Below are 25,143 nucleotides of genomic sequence, written 5' to 3'. Positions count from 1 at the left end.
GAACTATGGTCTAAACAGTTTCATCTTCCCTGTAAGTGTGTGTGTGCTTATGTCTACATATACTTGGATTTCCATGTGGCTAACCTGCTCTCCACCCTCCTCAGTCCTGCTGGGCAATGCCACCAAATTGTTTGGCATAGATTGGAAACGAGTCAAATGTTGACTAAGTGCAAAGACAAACTCCATGCAAGCTGGGTTGAGGGAAGAGAACAGTCTATTTCTATTTAAAAACAAACACACAAATAAAAAACCCAAAAGTCTAACCCTGAGGGGAAGGCATGCCCCATTTTGAGAGTGGAGAGAAGAAAAAAAACAAAACAAAACACCACCACAACCACCTCCTGCCTGTGGTATTAAAACCAGGTTCAAAAGCAGTTAACTAGTTTAGGACAGACACCTGGCTGCTGCAATAGGGCTCCAGAGGGCCACTAATCCTTCCATTCACTCAGTTAACTGCTGGGTCCCCCAGATTGATTCAACAGGTATGCAGTGGTAAATTCAGCCCCTCCTGAAGCCAAAGGGAAAATCAGCAAGGGGCGGGCAGCTCTTCTCTGAAACACCCGAGGAACCAGCCAGAAAAGCTTTTATGCCCCAGACAAGTTTTCTGCTGAATACTGAGCACCTAAATTACCCTTCCCTAATGGAACTTACATTTTCATGCTCAGTCAAAAAGCCAACAAAATACACAATTTATACAAAATAGCATCAACCTCTTAGGTAGTCTTTTCTAACGCTTTTATCCCAATTCACAGCATATGTCCTGCTATAAAATAAAATATATTTCTTATAACCAACTTATATGTGGCTGTTCATATCACCGCATTAGAACTGACCATGGGTGGTATTAGAAACATTCTCACATCCCACCAGATCTACTTAGCATGACAAAGGAAAAGGAGGAGTTTTAGTAGAAGATATAGGTACAGGGGGAAGGGGAGTATCATGATAATTCTTATGATTTGCTAAGTAGACAGGCTGTCTTTTGAAACAAACACATGCATAATTACATAATAGACAATTATGGAATGGGGCATTTAAATGCAAGGTATACAACCCAATACCAATGCATAGAAATAATTCTTAATTATGAAGCTCAAAAGGAATGTAAATGGATCAACTTTCCAAAGCAGCTATATTTTCCCCTTCTCAATATTGGGATTTCATTAAAATATAAGAAAATTAAAAAAAAAAACACTGTTAAATTATTCAATAATATACAACATTTGTTTCTCAAAAACTTACAAAGAACCTGGCTAGAGACATTTCTGGATGAGGATCCCATAAAGAGGAGATCCATGAAATCCTCAGCAATTTACAGGAGATTCTCTAGGTTTTAATCACACAATAAGCACACTTGTTTACTAGGTATCTCTTGGTAGGAACAGCTCAGTTCTTACACTGTCTCAAGCTTAGGTAACTGCACACACTCTTCTTAGATACGAAAAAGATAAAAATACAAATAAATTACTGGTTTACTTTTTAAAATACAATTTCTCTTAGAGAAATAAACACTGGATTTCTACTACCCACAACACACGAATGCAAATGGAATTCTTGCCAATTCATGTATTTTCATGAGGGAAAAAAATGGAAATATTCTCATGATGCTGCTGTTCTGTATTTCAAAAGAAAAACAGAAAGAATAGACCATCTTAGGTGCTACTGCAGAGATGGGTTTTCTTTGTCTGGCAGATTTGGTTGCAGGTTTCACAGAAGAAATAATTCCTGCTGTATTTCTGCCAGCACAAATGGAACTACCTGTGTTGCCTTTTAAAACATTCCCAATTCTAATTTTTAAACAGGAAAATATGAAGCCAGTGTGCTACCTACACAGTCCCCAAGGGAGAGCTGCCACTAGCTGAACTACTCAGCTAAATGGCTGGTTTGCATTGCCCTGGTCTTTATCTAGCACTGAGAACAGACTGCTGTTTTATCCAAAGAGGAATAAATTGCTGTTATTGTGATGTTAGCCCATCACTTGGCATTGCAATTCAAGTTTTTGTGAGAAAGAAATGTACGATCTAACTGCGACTTGACCTATGCCTTCCGAGATCCATCTAGGTGCTCTAATGGAGCAGAAAAAGTGGTGAATACAAGGACATGCAAACTGATGGTGAAAAATTTGTTTGATGACAGAAGGGAGCAGAGAAGACATTTGAGAGTCGCTGTTTTTATGACAGCTAAGTTTGTTTAACATGCAAAAGGTCCCCCCCCCAACTCAGTCTCCCTTTAATTGCATCACACTAACTACATGCTTATAAACATAGGAGGATGTAACCTACGAATGACATGACTACTAAAGTGGGAGCAGATGATTCCTCACAGATAAACATCTGAATTTCCACAAAAGGCATTAGAGCATCTCGTGGATGCACAAGGCAGGAATATGCTTGGGTTCCCTGCAGAAAAGGCATTCTCTCTTAATCCCGGGTAGCACCTATTAAATGTTTACTATACACTTGAATCATAGCATATAACAATATATACTTACTTTAAATAAGATAACTGTGTGATTGAGTTCTTAAAACTCCCATGGTTGCAGTTTAGGTTATCAACCATTTATTCAAAATTTCTCTGGAAAGGACCTATTTTGAAAGAGGCCTGGAGAACAGCAGCAGTTAGATGTGAGCCCTGATAAAGGCTCACTTTTCATTCATAGTCAGAGCCTAAATGTGCTCTTCTTGTACCTAAACAGATAATAAGCACTCAGCACACTCCTCCTCCTTGACATAACACATTGAGACTAATCACACATAATTGGAGAGGAGGAGCAGAGGGCTGGCCACGCTATTGTGTCCAGAGGACAAACGGTCAGTTTATAAGGCTTTGGGCTGATGGAGTCATTTCTTATACATCTATAGGGAAAAAACCGTCCTGTTTAAAAGGGGAAAAAGAATGAGCAAGGGAGATAGGAAAAGAGATGGCAGCTTTAACACAAATTAATTTGAGGGAGATCAGAAAGATAATGCTTTATTTTTATTAACCAGGATAGAATTGTCATGTTTGCGGTTTTACACATTAAAAACTACTGCCACCAAATGGAACAAAGACCAAGGTATTTTTTTAAAATGGGGGTGGCAATCACCAAAGGAAATTCTGTCTCAATCAGAGGCAAAAATATTTAGGGTGCTTACAAGTCCAATTTAAATAGCAGACAGGCTGTTTATCGGTATTTAAAGACAAACAAAGGTTTAGTGCAGGAAGAGCAACAAGCAGACTGAAAAGAGAGGACCAGGATGGCTGGGGAATAATGTGGGTGAGGACAGGTGGGCTTCATAATCATACGTGGACTGTCGCCAAGGTGGCGGGGGCGGGGGGCATGTCTTGGGGGCTGGACAGGAAGCCAATGGCTTGCTGCATATTACACACATTACAATTTCTGGTTTGGGAAAATATTCCTTGTGTACTTGATGTTTTCTTCATCTTTTGAGCAGCTTAGTCTTCTCTCCATTTTTGGTTAAAATAAGCAGAAGTGGGTAATGAAGGTTTTCTTCATATATATCCTGGTTTTCCTTTTTCAACTGAAAACAATTAAAAAAAAAAAAGGTAAGGACACTCAGATTAGGAATTTTTACCAGTCGATTTAAATGTTGAGTATAATGAAGACTTCTTACCTAAATATATTGTCTGGGAGAAAAAAAAAAGCAACTCAGTGGCATTGACATGTCAACACTACGCATCAAGATGGGTGTTTTTCATAAATAGTCACCCTGCATTTGTGGCCCTCAGGAACTCTGAGGCACTTCAGTGAAGGCAGACCTGGCCAGCCATTTGGCATAGAAGTTTCTGCTCTTGTCCCTCTCTGTCCCCGACCAGCAACCGGGAATCCAATGGGCAGGCCTCTCAGATCCCTGTTTGGAGACCGTGGCAACACCTGGGCACCAGGGAAATGCTGGTGGGGCCCAGGACATTTCAAAGACTCTCCAGGTCCTTCCTAGGGGTTTTAATATTAATGATAAGTAACTCAACAATTCTTTTCTCTGGCGGGAAAAACATATTCCAACAATCAGAGCAGCAAGCTTTGATAGCGCTCAGGTGGACTTCCGAGGGCCCTCCCAGGGCAGATGTGCAAATCCCATCAGCATTCTCCAATCTGAAGTCCACTTTTCCTCATTGGCTAGAAGAATTCTGGCAGTCACATTTATACTAGATATAGCGGTTAACAATGCGGATTTTTTTCAACATATGTTGATAGATATGCTATTTGATATGTATTCTGTTTTGTTGTATTGACAACAAGCTTCAAAACTTCATATGTCAAATTTTCTGAAGGTGTTAACATCATAGATATTTTTACGCTTAAAAATGTTGAATTTCGTGCCAAAGAAAGCATTTGTGGGAAGTTTTAATTCATTACTTTATTTTGAAGGAAAGTGCTGCTGAAAGTTATCATATACTTCGGAAAGCTTATGGTGAACATGCTCCATCTCAAGATACTTGTGAACGTTGGTTTAAACGCTTTACAAGTGATGATTTCGATGTGAAAGACAAAGAACGTCCAGGTCAACCGAAAAAGTTTGAAGACCAACAATTACAAGCATTATTGGATGAAGATGCGTGTCAAACTCAAAAACAACTTGCAGAAAGATTAAACGTTGCTCAGCAAACTATTTCCAATCACTTACAAGCAATGGGAAAGGTTTTAAAGGAAGGAAAATGGGTGCCAAATCAACTGAACGGAAGACAAATGGAAAACCGAGAAGTCATCAGTAAAATGTTGCTTCAATGTCACGAAAGAAAGACTTTTTTGCATCCAATTGTGACTGGCGATGAAAAGTGGATTTATTCTGAGAATCCCAAACGCACAGAATCATGGGTTGATCCAGGTCAACCATCAACATGGACTGCAAGGCCAAATCGCTTTGGAAAGAAGACAATGCTCTGCGTTTGGTGGGATCAGGAAGGTGTGGTATTATGAGCTTCTAAAACCAGGTGAAACCATTAATACTGATCGCTACCGACAACAAATAATCAATTTGAACCATGCTTTGATCGTAAAACCACCAGAATGTTCCAGAAGACACGGCAAAGTAATTTTGCTTCATGATGATGCACCATCACACACTTCAAAACCAGTTAAAGACACGTTGAAAGTTCTTGCCTGGGAAGTATGAACCCACCCGCCGTATTCACCAGACCTTGCTCCTTCAGATTACCACTTGTTCCGATCGATTGCACACGCACTTTCTGAGCAGCACTTCAAAACGTACGAAGAAGTGGAAAATTGGGTCTCTGAATGGTTTGCCTCAAAACAAGGAAAGTTCTATTGGGACGGTATCCACAAATTAGCTGAAAGATGGGGGAAATGTGTAGCTAGCGATGGACATTACTTTGAATAAAGCACTTTTGATGTTCCTCTTGAGATTATCGTGTTTTCTTTGATTACAAAATCCGCATTATTAACTGGCACACCTAGTATGTTTTCTAGCAAATAATAAATTACTATTTATAAAGGCAAAATCAATATTTTTGAGCCAAATTTTAATTCATTTTTTAATTTATAAGAATCAGAAATAAATACCTTTTTTCACTCTACATGGAACCAAGTCCTTTATTATTTCAAATCAGACAAACCTCCCCCTCCTCCTTGAAGCTAAATGAATGGCTCCAACATGACACGTCCCTGGATTAGTAAATCTGGGGCATAACTTGAATCTTTTCAAAGCGCATATTCCTTCTCTATCATATTCCCAAACTGTGGCACGCCCTCGCTATTCAGGACAGGAGCCAGGAGCCTGCTCTTCCTTTTCTACTGGGAGAGTAAAGGCACCTAGTCTTTACTTCCTCATCCATTTCCCTACGATCTGCTGGTGGAACAATCACTCACGTGACTTCATTCTGTTTTCTTACACCGAGTTTGTTCTATTTACAGATGAGTAATTATCTATTTAGAAAGAGCCTCGTGGATTTCGGCTGCCACCGAAATGATGACAGTGTTATTCTTAAACACACATCCCTCAATATCACTCTTTAATTAAAAACAACAACAAACACACAGGAAATGGCTTCCCAAACTTCCCAAACCACACCCACTAATAGGGACCTACCAACTGTAAATACCTTTGATGCATGTTGCCGTGGTGATAGAAGGACCACGCTGAAATATTTCACCGGGCGGAGGGGCCCCCGCTAGCTAAATTCTTCCTCAGGGACTGGGGATGAGGCAAAGGTGATTACTCAGCGTGAGTCAGCTGACCTACTCACTCACAATGCACTAACATACAGACTCAGATGAGCTCTTCACAAATTCCCTGAGGTAATATGTGGGATAAATAAATCTTCTGTAAATATCGGTTAGAAATCACTTTTAGCTTGGATTCTATGCTGACCTCTGGAGGCCAAAGCCGGGGCTTCCTTGGGGGAGGGACCAGGGGCCCGCCCTGTGTTGAAGGTGAGCCCTCCCCAAGGTGGGGAAGAGCGGACAGTCCTACCCCCCAACCCCAGACCATTTCTGAACCCAGTGCGGGCACTTGAACACACACAAAGCTGTTGGGCACTATTTGCTTCGACGGGGGAATGTTACGTGGTTTAAGAATAATTCCATTTTCCCAGGCTGTACTTCTTTGCCCAACGAATAATTATAATGTTAAGAAATACAAAAGCCCCTTGGGGGAAAAAAAATGAACAAAAGGGAAATTATGAATAAAACAATTTTTCAATTTCATAGGTTAAAACAGGGTCTTTGAAGACTGAAGCAAGTTATATAGCTGCTATTAGTCACATTATACTTTACTTCATAATTGGATGCCACACGCTCAGCCTCGCCGTGGCGGGAACAGCAGCAGCAGGAGAGGAGTTCAGACTGTTTACCCTTTACAGTATCCACAATTATCAACAGCCCGCCACACAGATTATAAGCACCAGCCACTTGTGATGTGGCATTTTGAATAGAAAGGCAGAAGTGCAATATGGCCGTGCTTTTCACACAATGTACTGACTTCACCGCCGAGCCGAGCCTATTTTCATGGCTAAGTACAGAAATACAGAAAATAAGCACACGGGTGGTTTTGTGAAAGTTGAGAGAGAACAAAAAAAATACCTATGGCGTGTAAAATTATATTTCAAAGAATATTTGCATGAATGAGAGTAGTTTTATCAACTAATTTCAAGCCAGCTGCAATCTCAGAGCCAGGTCTCTACCTTGCTAAACAATCTGCTATCTTCACATCCTTAAAGGTTCCCAGCCACACCACTGGGCAGTGCATTTCATTCCCAGCCTGGGGGAGACCCAGAGGTTGGGGACGGGGAGGGAGGTGTTTTATTTTTCTTTCCATTGCCTGGACGAACAGAAAGGCAGTATTTAAAACACACACACACACACACACACACACACACAACACACCACACCTTTAGCTGCCTGGTCCCCGAGCATGCTGGCTGCATGGTGTGGGCACCATTTAGCAAAAACACTGGCAGAAAAGTGCAGAATGGCACCGTTTTGATTACAGGCTTGCTTTTGAACGGAAATAAAATTTCACAGTTAACAATGAGAGGTGAAAAGTTTAAGAGGCAAAGCTGTTCCTCCTGATCACTGACTGGTAATCAGCTTCATGGGTGGTTGCCTAAATCTGTAGATTTTTTTTTTTTTTGTACCTTGCACTACTGCCAAGATTGTAACTAATTTTTCCCCCTGTTGTAAGAGGAGGGGTGAAAACCTCGGCAGAGAAGGCAGCTGTGTATGAGTGACGTGAGGCACTAATGCAGAGGGCAAAATTAAAATTCATGAATCTCTTCACAACCATTTGTGTAACAAGATTAAGACGGGACAGCGGAAAAGAGCGGCATTATCAGGCGTCTTACAGTCCTCCAGCTGGTTACGCTCTATTCCAGCACAGTAGGGCTAAGAGGATAACACGCGGCCCGCAGGAAAACGCCGCTCCTCCATTTGGGAGCGAGCTCGGCCCTGGGACCGTGGGGGTTTGGCCGGAGATGGGGAGGAAGAAAGCTGATTGCCGCTCAAGATGGAAAACTTTTAAGCCCCGGCTATTAGCACGCGGCAAACAAAAGCGGCCAGGGAGGAGGTTCCCGGCGGCCGCCGGCCCCTGCGCGTCCCCGAGCCCGCGGCAGGCGGGTGGGAGGCGGGCAGGGACCCGAGGGCACAGGGGTGCTGGCTTTGGAGCCGCCCCCTCGGCTGGGGGAAGGGCACCCGGGCTCGGCGAGGGGCCGGGACGCTCCCCACTGCCCCCCTGCTTGGCCTCCGGGGAGAGATCCCGTCCGGGCACCCTCCCCTGGCCAAGGAGACCTCCGCGTGCGAGCTGGGGTTGGGTCAGCGCAGGGCACACGCGGCTGGGGCAGGAGAGCGCAGCACCCTAGCTCTGGCGCCGAGGGACGAGGCATGCTCCTGCTAGAAGCTCACCGCCAATCCAGCGGCAATTGAGCTCATTATCAAAAATCAACATCGTGGGCGCCACGTCTGCAGCATTTACCTAGGACGCCCCAACTCCTCAGAATATCCCCTTAGGATGCTACTTCCTGAGAACAAAATGCAACTTTCACTGCTCACCACAAGCAAAAGAGGGGAGGGGGACTGTTTCTTAGCCCAGTGTCCCCAAGTTGGGGAATATAACTTTTTTTTAAAATATATATTTTATTGATTTTTTACAGAGAGGAAGGGAGAGGGATAGAGAGTTAGAAACATCCATCAGCTGCCTCCTGCACACTCCCCACTGGGTATGTGCCTGCAACCAAGGTACACGCCCTTGACTGGAATCGAACCTGGGACCCTTGACGCAGGCTGACGCTCTAGCCACTGAGCCAAACCGGTTAGGGCGGGAATGTAACTTTTAAGCAATTATGAAGAGATAAAAATAAGGCCACCTACTTATGAAATTTTACTTTTGTGGGACCACTGGGCCCATGATTATTTATGGAGTGCTAACTGTGGGTATAGACATAAATATACCCATGTAAAGGTCAGAGGCATGCTTAGGGATTTAGGGAACGATGCTTTGCAGGATAGTGTACAAGGCTGGAAAAAGAGGACGTTGCTGTCTACTAGCTGCTGACAATCTAAAGTTCTAGACAAAGGAAAGGTGGCCACCCAGGACCCAAATACCTCCCGTGTTCCAACACACTCCGGGTCTTGCAGGGAGGTGAAGAGGGTAGAGGGGAGGGAAGGTATCAGGCCCGACCCTGACTTCTCTGCTGGTGCAGAAACCCCAGCCTTTGCTCTCCTGAGCTGTGGCCGAGGATCTAAAAGCATCTGTTGTTCTGGGGGGAAAGTGAATGACAATGACATTGAGGCAGCCGTCACCCAATCCCGGATAGAAGGCAGATGGTATTGCTTTGGGTAGAGGAAGGCCAGGTAAAGCCTCGAGGGCCCTTCTCTGTGTTTTGGGGAGGGGTTGAAAGAGGAAAACTTGTTCTGGAGAGGCAGGTAAGATCTGAGTACCATGCCATTCTGCTTTCATTTTCTGATTGTAAGCAAAGGGCCCGATTCCAACAGTGAGAGGAAGTGGTTTAACCCCTCCAGTCCACAAAGCATCATTTCTATTCCAGGGGCTGACGGGAGCCCTTAGAGACTCAAAGAGGCGAACCCATTCCCGGAAAGTGAGGATTTCCTTTCTTTTGCTGGGCAGATCAGGTCCACTTTGTATATAATTTTCCAAAAGTCAGTAACTTCTGCACTAAACCATAGTCCTGGGGAATGTAGAGTGCTATTGGTATTTTTACAGGAGAAAATTAAGGTCAGGCCTTTATTTTTCTGCAGTCGCAACTTGCAAAATTATGACCAGTCAAAGTCTCTTGCTAAGGTCAGACTAGTTCAGAGAAGGGAGATTTCTGTAAGGCACAAAATTACATACGCAATACATGTTATGCTAGTGACAGTGACATGTATTAGCAAACGTGAGAGACCTAAAGTTTTCAGAACACTTGCCTCTTGGTGTCCTATATTGCTGTATGCCCATAAATAATAAAAAGGCTGATAACATTGCTTTATGTAAGCAAGCTTAGAAATCACTCTCAGATAAGTGCTTTTGACCTAAATCTTGTAGCGCCTCGCTCTGACATCTAACCCCACAACTGTGAAATTCTGTAGGAGATTTAACAGTCTCAAACTGCCAACTGACCCAGCCATAAAGCAAGCAGAGATAAAGATTTACAGTCCAACATGATATAATTAGACGGTCACCTTCTATTTATTTCAGTGCAGCTAAGCATTTAACCTACTTAAAAGCTGAAGCTTTTTCATTAAAATATAAATGCTTGTTTATCATTCATTCTATGCCACCTCCAGGCATCCTATAAATTAGCCTATTATAAATGAAAAGATAACTTTGTTTCAGAGAAAGGAGTAAACAAGAATGGTTTCTGTAAAATCCTTCTAGACATGCAAAGATAAAAGATGGCTTTACCACACAAAATAATCAGATACACAGAGCTGTTCAGAGGCAGCACACCTAAGAAGTACTTTAATCAAATATTTAGGTTACCTGCCAAAAAGACCATGATCTCTTCAAAATGCAATGCGGATTAAAGTGTTATCTAACACAAGCAGAAAACTAACCTTGGAGTGGAAGTTTGAAATGTGTTCATCATAATTTTCATGTCTTTGGATAGAGAAGCCAGCTTTTTCAGCTAGATTGCAAAACTGGTTTAAAGTAGTCCCTCGGCGTGGGGCAAATACCACTGCTTTCCCCTGGAACATTAAAAAAGGAAATTTACACATTTTAAAACTGGCAGGCAACCAAACATCGCAGACATTGGTCAAAGCATTTAACATACTGATCTCAGGTGGAAAACTCAATTGTTCTGGAGACGTCCACACAAGTCCACAGACAGATATGCATCAAACAAGAAAACAATATATATCATAGTCAGATGGCCAGTGGCTTTTCAAATAACACATGTCATAAACAAAATGTGACTCCAAGTTGGTATTCTGTACAACATGCACCTCTTTGGGGTCTAGCGGTTTAAACAAAAGCACTAGATTCTCAAGGAACTGGTCCAGGGCAGTGCCACCCACCTTGCGACTTGCTGGCAGCTGCCAACACACCCGCAACACAGCTCCAGGGCATGTGGCTACAGACGCCTGTAAATGTGAGTTTATTGTGCCCTGAAATCTCAGTACCAAGAAATCCTCCGCAGAGACAAGGAACCACAATCCCCAGTGGAGAATTTTCACGTTTCAGTCCCGCCACCGGCCTTTTCTGGGACCACGCTGCCAGCTACAAGGATCTTGGTTTCCAACTTCATTGAATCCTTCAAAATGGCCTTCATTATAGCAAAGCAGCTCCTCGCTGTACTCAATGATTGCTTTTCAAAGAAAGTGGCATAAAGAGGACAAACAGGCTTTTCTAAATAAAATGCACAACCTTATGAGACTGTTGCAATGGGGAGCCCGGGAGGACCTGTATACAACACCCACCGGATTTCAGAAACCCACCGGACATGAAACTCCATGCTGGTCATGTGCTCACCACTGGGTGCCTGTGGATTTTCCCTCCCCCTCTCAGATGTGCACAGAATGGCTAAGCTTCAGGATCTTCTTCTTTTTTTATTTGGTTAAAAGATGGCTGTATGCTTCTGTTAATTTCAAGGTTACACTTCACCTTGATGAAATGCCACTTCAGGTTTTGAGGGAATCATAAATATATCCTACTTTCTTATGAAAGGTTTATCATCCCCACCTGCCAGCTATTTACTGAGCACGCAGTACGTGTCAGACACTGGGAGAGGGGCTCTCTATTCATTGTCTCCCTTAAATCGTCAAACCACCAAAACGTAAGGATTAGCAGCTCCGTTTTACAGGCTGCTCAGAAAGGTTGACTAATTGGCCAGGATGACACAACTGGTAAATGAATGGAAACGTATCTGACTCCAATGCCACTTCTCTCTCCTGTACACTGCAATGCCGCCCCATCAGTACTAGTGAAGGCAATAATAACAATAGCAACCACTGTGCTAGGTGCTTCAACCTCCCCTTCAATCCCCTCAACAACGGTGTATGGGAGACATTGCGTTTCACAGACGATTACACATGCAATGAAGGTGTTGAAGAATACAAGGAAGAACTGTGTGGCAGAAAGGGTTTGTGGATGTAAAGCGGGTCTCCACCACTAAAGAGCTGTGTCACCTCAGGAAAATCAGAAAACTAATCTCAGAGCTGTTGAGCCTGAGGACCTTGGAGATGTTAGTCCAATCTCATTTGGCAGATGAGAAACTCAAGTCATCCTAGCTGACCCACTGAGTTTTCTCATCCAGCAAGTGGGAAGAACAAAGTCTGTCCCCCACCCCCAGCAAGTTGTGAGAATCAGATGAGGTGATGAATATGGAAACAGTTTGAAAAACAAGGTTAAACAGATGTAAGACTAGAAACATCTACAGCACCGAATAGTGCTATAAAAATTCCATCAATTCTCTCTCCTTGTCATTCTCTTTCCCTCATTTACCTGCAAGAAATACCCCGATACACTGTCCCGGACAGCAAGTATGTTTTCATACTGTGTTTACATAGACATGCACACACTCAGGCACATAATTATAGCAGCACCAATCATGCCAATACACTTAAGGTTCTGTCAGCTTTTCTCATATTAATTGCTATTTTCAGGTGGTTTTCAAACTTAGCACTAGAAATGCATTTGGATGTGAAAGTAGATATAATACATGGTCTCAGCAGGAGAGCAGAAGTCTCTATTTAAAAAAAAAAAAGTAAATACTAGTAGGTCATTTTAGTCATTTCTAAGAGCTGGTTGCCATTCTGGATTTTTGAATAATGGAAGTTTTTATTTTTATTTTAAATTCACTTGCAAAAATTGTCTTACAATTAGAATGGAAGAGTTGACTTTTAACAGCTATTACCTAAGCCAGCGATTTTCAATCTTTTTCATCTCATGGCACACAAAAACTAATTACTAAAATTCTGTGCCACACCAAAAAATAGATTTAATTTTTTGCCGATCTTACAAAAATATAGGTCTAATTTTGATTGATTTACAAAAAAAATAATAATAATAGTAATTATCTACCCTTTTTGCTCCACTTTTTAAAATCAGGTGCCTATACTAGTACTTGTATAAAGGATTTCTGGTACTAAGAATTAACCAATCAGACACAACCTTATTATGTGTTGTGACCAATAAGATGCAACTCTATTATATGACCTACATATTTATGGTTCAAAACAAGGCATTCACACCAGAAGGCTATTGTTTTGTTGGCTGTTGTCATTTTTAACATTTGACAATCTAAGGGAAAAGAGGCCAGTGCCCCTGACTAAATAGTCAGGTACTGCATTTTTTAAAAATATATACTTTTATTGATTTCAGAGAGGAAGGGAGAGGGAGAGAGAGATAGAAACATCAATGATGAGATAGAAACATCAATGATGATTGGTTGCCTCCTGCACACCTCACACCGGGGATTGATCACACAACCTGGGCATGTGCCCCTGACCGGAATCAAGCCTGGGACCCTTCAGTCCACAGGCTGATGCTCTATTCAAACCAGCCAGGGTGGTACTGCATATTTAAAAAATTCCGTGGCACATGGGTTGAAAATCACTGATCTAAGCTATCCTATCTAATAAAAGAGTAATATGCAAATTGACTGTCACTCCTAGACACAAGATGGCCTGCAGGGGAGGGCAGTTGTGGGCAGTTAGGAGTGACCAGGCCAGCAGAGGAGGGCAGTTGGGGGTGACCAGGCCAGCAAGGGAGGGCAGTTGGGGGGGACCCAGGCCTGCAGGGGAGGACAGTTGGGGCGGGGACCCAGGCCCTCAGGGGAGGGCAGTTGGGGGGGACCAGGCCTGCAGCGGAGGACAGTTAGGGGGGCAGGCTTGCAGTGGAGGACAGTTGGGGGGGGCAGGCTTGCAGGGGAGGGCAGTTCGGGGTGACCGAGCCAGCAGGGGAGGGCAATTGGGGGTGACCAGGCCAGCAGGGGAGGGCAGTTAGGGGCAATCGGGCTGGCCGGAGAGCAGTTAGGCATCGATCAGGTTGGCAGGGGAGTGGTTAGGGGGTGATCAGGCTGGCAGGCAGAAGTGGTTAGGGGCAATCAGGCAGAGGCAGGTGAGTGGTTTGGAGCCAGCAGTCCTGGATTGTGAGAGGGATGTCCAACCACCCATTTAGGCCCAATCCCACTGGCAGATTGGGTGGTTGGACATCCCTCAAGGGGTCCCAGATTGGAGAGGGTGCAGGCTGGGCTGAGGGACAACACCCACCCCCATGCCCCCCATGCACGAGTTTCGTGCATCAGGCCTCTAGTTTATCATAATGTTTACAGGGCTCTGGGGTTCTTGGTTGGGTTGATGCTGTATTTACAAAGCACATGCTCTCCACAGTGCACCCCCTTGTTGATTGGGGTGAGCTGTTAGGGGGACTGCAACGAAGCCTATGGCTGCACTCTCTGCCTAGACATCTCTTTCCTCCTTTAGGCCTCAGTTTACCTGTCCTTCTCTAACCATCCAATCTAGAACAGCAGCCCCCCCGCTCCATCATTATTCACCCCCTCTCCCTGCTCTATCTTTGTTCTTGGCACTCATCACCTCTGACACACATTATATCCTTGTTTGTTACTGCCCGCCTCCTCTGGCTGGAATGTACACTCCATGCCAACGGAATCTTCTAATGTTTATTCACCACATTTTCGCAGGACCTAGCAGATAGTAGATACTTAACCAATATTTGTTGAGAGAATAAACCAAATGCCAATGTTGAATCATCTGAGAAATACGAGTCTTTGGGAATTTGAAGGCCATGTTCTATTGCTTATTCTTTAGAAAAGATTTCCTCCAAGAAGCATTTGTAGAGTCAGCAACTATGGCGGGACATGAGAGGGCACAATACTGGACCCTCGAGAAAGAGAAAGAGCAAGCAGGACTTTAAATCTCTAATTACTCAGTTATGAGTTTTAAAATGCTTCCTTTTCATTTAATTAAATACAGACATTTTTGAGATGTAGATTCGTACTTAGTAGGGACAACAGTACATCATCCATTCGGAATGCTTCAGTAAGCATCCACTGAGCCCTACTGAGTGTCTGCATCCACCCCACAGAGATTGGTTTTAGGACACACACCCATCTCAGTAGAGCCGAACCCTTTGTCGGGTCCAATCAGAGGAATACGCCTTACAATTTAGGCTGCAAAAATCAAAACAAGAAAAAAACAAACAAACAGATTTCAAATTAGCCCATCGCTTTAGAAAAATTATTTTCAATTTACCAAAGCACAAGTTTCTAAGCATTCACAGTCACGGAATCATTTTAAACTAAGAATGAACACTGAATTGAATGTAAAATTTCGACTGATGAGCAGAAATTTGAGAGATTCACTTATCCCTTGAGAGGAGAGAGGAGTAGTCCCACTAAACAAGGCAATACTGTTTACATTGTAAGTGCAGTTGTTGCTGTATCACTAGACAAATCTATACTCACATACTAAAGGGTGTGTACTTCTGGAAAAATAAGTGTGCTTAGGATTTATTTTAAATGGAATATGCTATGCCAACGAAAGGCTTTTATTCCTCTTTCAATTCCAGGCAACTAACTATTAAGTACCGATTACATGTCTAAGCTTATGTTTATTTTCTAGCCTTTTCTTTACCAGGTTTCTGAGATGCTGCCTTTCCCTGCTTCCTCCTGCTTCTTCCCCTGTATCTCTCTCAGTCCCCTTCCCTGACTTCTCTTCTTCCACTTGCTCCTTAATTGTCAGTGGTCCCCAAAGCTCTGCCCACTTTTTATTCCTATTCCTAGGCCATTGAACCGAAGTCCAGAGCATCAACTATCACTTATACCTCAAAACTCACAAGTATATAACTGCAGCATTCACCCATATTTTCAAGTCTCTACTAGATCTCTCCACAGGTGAGTTCTGTAAGTACCTTTAACCCATTCTAAAATGGAATTCAATATTCTTGGCTCTAAGCCCCTACTGTTTGGAGCCAGGTCACTACCCAGCTCTCTCTCTCTCTCTCTCTCTCTCTCTCTCTCTCTCTCTCTCTCTCTCTCTTTCACACACACACACACACACACACACACACACACACACACACACATACATTCAGACACACCTACTGGGTACCAAGCACTTCCATTCTCTTCCACCTCTGAAACAAAGCTAGACACCTGGGAATCATGGCATTGCCCTTTAAAACCCTTTAGTGCCACGTCTCCCCGCCCACATCACTGTCATCTGCTGCATTTGGGTCCAGTGCAGTTTTTGCTGGGCACCCTGAGAACTTCCTGTATCTCCCGTTGGATGTGCTGAGCCTTGAATTATGAAGGACTCAGGATCCACCAGCGTAGCCCCCAAGTTGTTTCTCTGTGGGCCTCTTGTGACATTTTCAGATCTCTGGGCCACAACACCACGGAGGAGTTGTCTTGGCTCAAGAAAACATTAAAAGCAGCTCTAAGGAGAAATAAAACCTTTGCTATTATCTTAGTCTTGGACTGTGACTTCACAACACACACACTCAGCGGGGGGTGGTCCTCTGGGAGCAGAACAGCCAGCGCGGAGAGCTGAGAAGAACAGCTCAGCTTTTCCTCTGGTTACCCCCAAGCTCTGGGAACCCTTCCAGCCCAACGGCACAGGACATGGAGCTGCAGGTCACTGCCAAGTCCATGTGACCCTTCCAGGGTGCACCTGGGTGGAGGCCTAGGGAGTGCAAGTGTTGTGCCTCCCCAGACCCCCCAATAGGGATGAGTTTCCTGGGGGGTAATTTTGGAATGCCCATGTTCCATCCGCAACTCAGACTCCCCCCTTACAGTGGGCCCCTTACCCCTTAATCTAGAGCCCTTGCAGTTTGTGAACGAGGAGCCTAAGCCAGGCCCTCCACCCATTTCTAATGCTGCTGTTTGGTGCAGGCTCCTCTGATCCAGGGTCCCTGATCCTCACATAGTAAGGAGGATGTCTACTCTAGGGCCCTGCCTCCTCCTTTTAGGAGCTAAGGGTGAGTAACAGCGTCAGTAGACGGGCTGCTGTCTTCGCTCAAGGGGGCTGCTGTGTGGAGCCATACTTCAGGCCAGGGGGAGTGTGATTCAAGGTTTAATAGAGGGAACAGGGGGGCTGCTAGGATTCCAGTCCAATCTTCATTTAGGTCTATTCATAGGTTGGGGAGTTTTCTATTGTGAATCATGAGGAGGATTTACAAAAGATTCTGGGAAAATCATGCAGATCTGCTGCAAAATGGAGTATTTGCCACCAACGGGCCTGAAGGGGGCTGGCGAGGAATGGAGTCCTATTTGTGCAGGGCGAGATCCAGGAGTCCTTGAAAGTACTGCATTTATATGTGGCCTATGATACATTTCCATGGAGGCCTTTACATCCAAGAGTCTCAGTGCCTCTGAAAATTCTGATCTTGCAAGTGCTCACAAGGCTCACCTAAGGCTCAGAGGGGGGATGGAGAGGCCCCAAATTCCCTTTTCTACCCTCAACTCAGGCTGCTCACCCAACTAGGGCAGCCGCCATCAGCAGCGTGGGCGCGCCCCTTCCTCGCCTCAAGACCTACTACCCACCTCACAGAGGGAATTGAGAAGCCAATTTCCTTTAATTGATTACCACTTACCAAGCTGTGGTTACTCCTCTGAGAGGCCTATTTAAAGTTTCTGAGCTATACAGAGATAACAAAATAAAAAGCAACAGTGTGAGGCAAAGGATGATTATCAAATTGCTCTGGGAACCTTCCATGTGAAAACAGATATAAAAGGAATATTGAAAGGTATTAGTCTGTAAATCTCACTGAGGTCAGAAGATTGGAGCAAACCCTCTTTTAAAAAGACTTTAGAAACAAAACTAGAAAATACTTCACACACACACACACACACACACACACACACACACACTGCAGTCTTTTCTCAAATAAATTTGAGTTCCTGCCTTAGACTGACTGCATTAACACTGTTATGCTATTTTAAACTCGATGGTACAGCGAGAGCCTTACATACTTAAATTTTTTTTTAATGCATGAGCTTTAAACTCGTTTTCTTACTTTAAATAGACGTATATTAACTCTCTGTTTAGGCTGCAAGACCTCCTAGCTTAGTATAACAGCCCAACAAAATAAGAGTGGATACAAACTCTGTAATTTACTCACAGGCATAAATGGATATATAAATGTAAAAATGTGCACAATTTTTATGCCATGCGTGGCTTCATTGTGACCTAATGTTTATAATATGTAAATAATGGCTTCCTTTTAAAGCAAAGAACTTTTAATATACAGATTCATCTGAAGTCCTTTTTCTTTAATATAAACAGAAATAGAAAAAAAAATGCCTTTGCAATAAATAAATACCCAATGACAAAGGTTACCATTGACGGGATTTAAAATGACAGAAGTCAACAGAAAACTTTCAATATCATACTTCTACTTTCATATGAAGATATTGCTATCAAAGGAAAAGACTCAAGAAATTCTTTGATAAAAATAATCTCACACTATCTTTGAAGCAGTTTCATTTCTTTTACTACCCACTGTGTTCCTTATCTGAAGGCCAAGGGTAAGAAGTTTCCTGGTTATGATTAGGAAAGAATCTGATAGATCAGAAGACCCAATTGAAGTTGGACATAATAAGTATTAAAGTATCACATGACATTAATCCTGCCATTCCATTACTCTCTCCATCTTTGTGCGCAGACTAATTATTCTGAACCAGTGTTCGGGAGAAAACAGGAACTACTTACCCTGGGCTGGAGCAATCTCTTTATCGCATCGACGAGGCTGGCTCTGTACTGGTCCAGAAACAGGCTGCCATTGAGAAGAGAGCAGAATCCAGATTAAACTCGGTTTTCAAGTCTAATGATACTAATGGGGATAAGTACAGGGCTAATTACACATGTTTACTCAACGCTAAAAAAGAGAAGTTGCATTTTTCTATTCAAATGTCTTGCCGGGGGAGAAGAAAAGATATTGTGGTCAGTGGTATTGCAATCGAAGCGAAGCCAAGTCATCAACTTGCAATGGGCCCGGATTCACACACACTGGGCCACAGGTTATTGTTAACGGGACGATTTCTAAGCCTCTGTTCGGAGGAATCGTCTGGCTGAGATGAAGCTCTCCCAGCACTTCCTGCCATTGGAGCTTAGTCTCTGTAGACCCGGGCCCTCCTCACACCGAGGGTGCTGGGCGACCACCCTCCAAAAATAAACCGCCAGAGCGATCTCAGGCGCTGATGGCTTTTAGTGACTAGGAACAGCACTGAGGTTAGATTCAACCAGGGACCTAGGACTAAATGGTTCAGAAAACAAAGATAAGGTTTAGGCAACGCGTCACAGAGACCATGGCAACTCAGGATTCCTCCCCCTTGCTCTCCATGCTGATTTTTTTCCAGTTCACTGTCATCTTCCTTTTTTATCCTCTGGTCTTTGGAGAATTTGCTGTAGCTCTGTCATCCCTTTGGTTGGGTCAGTCTGACCCTGTCTTCACCAGGCCTTATCTTGGAAGCTTGGGACAGAGTTTGCTTATCTGGGACTCGCAGGCTAGGACACTGGGCAGCCTTGTACATCAGCCACCCCAGGAGGAGCCTAAGTGGGGGCCCTCTCCCATCCCCAATGCTGTCATTCAGAGTAGGTCCCTCTGATTTCGCCTCCCTGCTCCTCACATAGCATGAGTAAGTTCTGCCTACTCCAGGGCCCTGCCTCATCCTTCTTGGAGCTGAGGGTATCGGCCATCAGCAGGAGCTACACTGCAGGCAAGGGTGGAGTGCAGTTCACTGTTTAACAGAGCTATGGCTCTGACCTCTCTGCTATGTCACCTTGACAAGTCACTTCCCATGAGGCCTCTGTGTCTTTATTAATAAAGGCCCACCTATGTGGCTGTGGTGGAATCAAATTAATAATACATATTAGTTGGCAAATATTTCTTTTTATAAAGAAATATCTGCCTTTAAGTCATGCTAATTAGTGACTAATAACCATTAAGGATTGATAAGGAAGAAATCAAGTTATATCTAAGTGTCTTAAAACTCTTTCTCTTCAGGACTATATACCTTATACTTTAGTGAGGTACTGATATCTTAGGTTTTAATAATTAAGCATTCTGGTTTTGTTTTTTTAAGAAGACTATCACTGTGGGAGAAAATCTCTGTCAGGTACTCAGGCCTATAGAAAACCTGGCTGGTTGGGGTACATAGCATTAAGCAAAAGACCATGCTCAGTTTATACCTGTGCATCCTAAGAGCTGGTAAGATCATTAGAATAAAAAACAGCATCTTAAAAGCTGAGTTTAAAACATAACCTTATAAAGTACTATTTCTACTTAATGTTGGTAATGGTGACAAAGATATTAATTAGCATCCCCACTTAATGAAAAATGCAGCTTAACACATAGGACACATTCCAAATACAGTTATCCGAAAGGTAATGTCGTCTACTCCATCCAAATCAAATTTCCCAAAAGTAATTCCTGTAGTTTTCTAAGTGGTCTTTATTCCAAGCAAGCTCACCTGTCTCCTTAGCTCTGCTGCAGAATTTATAACGCTTTGCAGGATAGTCCTATGAGCAATTTCAATGTGCTTTAGTAGGAGTGATATATAATCTCTGGAAAATTCGCCCCTTAAATGGTCCTAATGGGCTCAGAGAACAGCAGTAGCTTAAGTGGATCTATTTAAAAAGGCTGAGCGGGTCAGTGATGGGGATGGAGATACCGTTTCAACTCTCCCCTTCAGTTACTGATCAAAGTGCATCGACAGTCAGCCTAGGTTGGCCATTAAAACACACACAGATGTGCACGCGTGTGCGCACACACACACACACACACCTCTACAGAATTCACTCGTGGAATCAAACTTGCTTTGTTCCATTGATCTGAACCACAGATTTTATGAGAAAGGAAAGGTGCCGGGCCATTTTCATCCCCTCCCTTAGAATCGGCCTGTTTTGAGCAACGCACAGAGCATTTACAATCCTCTCATAGGGAAATTAATTAGTGCAGAGGAAAGGAGGCATTTCTCTGTCACTATTCACAAAAGGAAGCCCTCTTGTAATTTTCAAGGTGAAATGTGCTAAGTTACATTAACTGTTTCGGATGAACTTTCAGCGGAAGAACGGCCTCTGTCAGTGGTTATCAACTGACTGATGGAAGCTGGCGCTCGTGCCCTATGCTGATCCCACTTGCTCTGCCCCTTAGGTTGCAAGATCGTTGGCACTTTGTATATCTCCTGGGGACTGTGTCCTCAGGTGTGAGGGGAAAGGGCTCACTACGTTTGGGTTAAAGATCTTTTCAGGAGTAAAATTCTTTAAGGTGTGATTTAGAAATATCCATGCTTACAGCATCTGAAAGAAAACAGAGAAATTCTAGAGCCTATTTTGAAAAATTTTTTTTCACAAAAACCAAACTTAAAAAAAATCATTAAAAGTAAAAAGGAATAGAAAGTAGAAACATTCCAGTGTCCATAGTGAAAATGCTGAGAGCAAAGGAGGCGATGTGCCTTCCCCGTTTCTTTCCCACGTCTGGCTGCAGGCGTGCACAGGTGGAGCTGACTCCCACACACCTAGCCCCACGCGGCCGGCTCCGGCTGGCATTTCAGACTCTCTCCGAGCAGTTAGCGAGTCCAAGGGTGCAGAATCATTTTTCTTTCTGCAGAGCTACAATAAACTGGAAAGCCATCAAACGCTGAATGAGAGCGTTCATTGGATTAAAAAAAATCTGACTTCCAGGCTCTTAGATTATTGGGGTTGAACAGGAGTCTGGAGAGGCAGACTTCATAGTAACAATCACTCGCTTTTCTAAACTCAGCAAGGACTGGGCCGGACTGCATTCCAATGCAAAGGAACTCATATTAAATTCAACATTAAACAACTTAACCAAGGAACGTAATAGGCAGGGTTTTTTTTTTTTTTTTTACACCTGTGGTTAAATATTCTAATGTTTGGATGTTTGTCCACAGCTTCCCTTTTGCAGGTGTGGCTGTACCTCTATTTTCCTTTCTGTTTATTTCAAAGTTGACATTTTACAAGTTATTTAGGAACTGTTGAACCATGAAACTATATTTCATTGTCAAAAATGCGGAACGGTAAAATAATGACTACCTTCCACAGCTTTCCTTTTTATTTTATAATCTAGTTGAGCTAATAATTTAGATGTGAGCCAAGAGACTGTGTCTTCTGGGAAATAAGTTATTTCCAAACCGGTACCTACAGGTTTGTGAATGTTTGAATGTAAATATATGAATATATGAATGATTCAAGAACATAAACATATCACCGCCTGTTGTAATCGTGTGCATTTTTACTTGAGCCACAATGTGGGTTGGGAATAGGTTTGTGAATACAGCTTGTTTTCATGTAAATGGGATCAAGCAGTACCACTGGTTAGCTATTCAGGGAATCAGACAATGCCATCCTTGCTGGAAATGCTTCAATAAGAATTTAATCCATGCACCTAATATTCGAACTCTGACTCTTGCTTCATATTCCTGTGGCCTAATCCAGATCTCATTGGCTGACAATGACTAAAGGATGGGGTGAGACTTAAGTGATCTATTTATGTGTGGTACCTATTTTTGGCACTGAGCATTTCAGGTTTCATCTTGGTGGTAGTGTCTAAAGGGAGCTTTCTTTTCGCCCTCTGTCACATTCTAAAAAAAAAGGAAAGAGGAAAAAAAAAAAAAAGCTGCGTGGTCTGCCTGCCCGCCCCTAGAAGCAGCATCCAGGCAGAAACTCTGATAGAGAAATGCCAAGCCCAGGACATAAAGAGCTCATGGAGCCCTGAGCCTCACTGCTCTAGGCACAACGTGCATATGACAAACACTGTACTTTCTAAGTTTCTAAGCCGCTTACCCATCCCTGTGAATATGAAGAGAGACCATTACCAAAGCATTTCTTTTGGAAATAATATCAGCATCGCAGTGAGAGTAGCTTAATGTTTCACATTTCCTAATGGGAAATTATAAACAGGCTGACATTCTGGCACTTAGAACACCAGGGGAAAAAAACCCTGAATTCATGCATAGGAAAGCCATTTATAAAATGAAACTTGGTCTATTTAGTTCATTTGAATTCATAATTTCTCACAGAGCCACTAGATGTGTGTGTGTGGTGTGTACACTGTGTTATGTTATATATTTGTAATGAAAGCGTTAAGTGAGTATGCATTATGTATACCAGTTGTATGTGATCCTGTTTGGCTAGGAAAAAAAGACTATTTTTCAAACATGTTGTGTGGCTATTTTTAACCTGAAAACATTAATCATAAAAGAGCTTATATCTTACTTCCTCTGCTTGTCTCTCTGGTACAAATAGGATGACATGGTATGAGTGTCCACAACACAAGGTATGACAAGGACGGGCTGTTTTGATATTTGTGCAAAGGACAAACGTAACCTAAATCTCTTGGCCAGACCTGACTTTCCCCACATAATCAGAGCCCATCCATGTGCGACCCCGTCTAAGCCTCCAAGAAGATGCTGCCCTCCGTCCCTCCTTCCGCTGCTCTCTGATCTGACTTTCCTGCTTAATCTGATCTAATCCTGCCAGCATTATCTTCATCTGTGCAATGAAACCCGGAGGATCTTTCTCGTATTTGGTGAGGAAAGGCATTTACTAAATTACATGCTCAAATCATATGGTGAGATTTTATTTCCTTATTTTTGATTAGATGAGGGATGTAATATTGAGACACACTATCAATGATTAATCAGAAATCTGTTTCTTCCTTCTTTGGAACAGGTTTTCTGAAATTGGGTTCAAAGAGACTAAAAGGGCATGGAAAACTATAAAATCCCAAGCTAAAAATAAAACAAAGTATTAATTTTTTATTGAGAAGTACTTATCAGAAGAAAAAAGAAAGAAAATCTAATTTCATTAATCTGGATAGAAAAGTTACCCATTAAAAATTGTATTAAATAATAGTAGTAGTAGTAGTAGTAATAATAATAATAATAATGAAAACTTCCTGAAAATGTCATCCTATTCATTCAACTCTCTGAGAGGGAGTCTTCTCTGGGCTCTGGGTCTTATGATTGACTTTATCAATATAATAGATCTTTAGAACCTGAACTTAAGTGTCATAAAAACTTCAAGATAAACATACAAATAAGATCTTATTCTTAACAGGGAAAATAATCGTGAATTGTTAACATTTCCCATATGCTGAAACAATTATTATTCAACACGCATGAAGAAAACACATAAGATTAGTTGAAATAATTATTAAGGTTTGATACATATTTATCCTGTAACTTAGGATCAGACTGTCATTAACAATAAGTAGACTGGGCTAAAAGTGAAGAGAAAATATGTAAATTATTTTTAAAAAGCAGGCATCTGACAGAGATTTTAATATTATTATTTGCATAACAATTAAAATGTAATTTTATAATTCTTATTTTATGTATAATTAAATATCATAATTGAATACATTGAAAAATATTAGATAGCAAACATACATTTTAAGAAAAGCTATTTCCCTAAAGATATTCCATAGATATGTTTATTTGCTGGAGCGTATATATGTGTGCACACATACATATATTCCCTTATATCAATAGTCAGATCTCTCCTAAGAAGTAAGCTAATTGAGCTGCTTGTGTTGATAAACTCCTTTTTCTCCAGACTATTCCTCTCCGAGCCATAATTATTTGCAATTTGCCTAAGTCGTCCATTTACTGATACGTCAAGCATGAAACAGAGGCAATTCCAGAAAATGGAAATGCTTCTCAAAATCAATCTTTGGGAAATAATGTGGTAGAAGTTACTGTGTGATAGGAGACTACCTTATAACTGTCACATGGAGATGAATATTAATTTGTTGAGGTTAAGGTGGCTTTGTGCTTCATTTGTTGACTTTGCTTAGCTGACAGCAAAGCAGCACAGCCCAATTACTCCAGCAAAGCTATTTTTTTTTCCTAACAGGAGTTTTATGATTTTTATGTACTTACCAGTCAGCACACATAACCATGTCAAAATGTCCTTCCAGTTGAGAGACATCTGTCTCATTATCCCATCGTAAAACGCTTGAGGAGAAAAAGATTTTTTAAAAATTATACTTAGGGTTGTTTTTTGGTTGTTGTTTTTTTTTTTTTACTTTTGATTTTGAGCTATTAACATTATTTTTCGTGGCACTTGAAATTATTTAAAAGGCATAGACAAACTATTTCAAAAGGTATAATAAAAAACTAGAACATAACGATCTGTTCTGTATTTTATTTAGTCATCAATTCTAGAAGAGGAAGAATTCTCTATTTAAATACAATACTTTTGCT

The 25,143-nt window shown here is 42.3% G+C and overlaps 1 protein-coding gene across 1 annotated transcript in view; it reads right to left on the bottom strand.

Moving 5' to 3' along the window:
* Positions 1-2,917: 2,917 nt before the first annotated feature.
* Positions 2,918-25,143, bottom strand: part of CAMKMT (calmodulin-lysine N-methyltransferase) — a 288,528-nt gene continuing 266,302 nt past the window's right edge. The window contains exons 8-11 of the mRNA XM_079791819.1: positions 24,820-24,894; positions 18,626-18,689; positions 10,508-10,639; positions 2,918-3,521 (exon numbers count right to left, since the gene is read on the bottom strand). Coding sequence (XP_079647945.1) covers positions 3,420-3,521; positions 10,508-10,639; positions 18,626-18,689; positions 24,820-24,894 — 373 coding nt within the window. The 3' untranslated portion in view covers positions 2,918-3,419. The remainder of the gene's footprint in view (positions 3,522-10,507; positions 10,640-18,625; positions 18,690-24,819; positions 24,895-25,143) is intronic.

Source organism: Cnephaeus nilssonii (genome assembly GCF_951640355.1).
Source record: "Cnephaeus nilssonii genome assembly, chromosome: 15".
Classification (NCBI taxonomy): domain Eukaryota; kingdom Metazoa; phylum Chordata; class Mammalia; order Chiroptera; family Vespertilionidae; genus Cnephaeus; species Cnephaeus nilssonii.
Note: the sequence above shows the minus strand (reverse complement) of the source record. Positions and strands in the feature narration are given on the sequence as shown.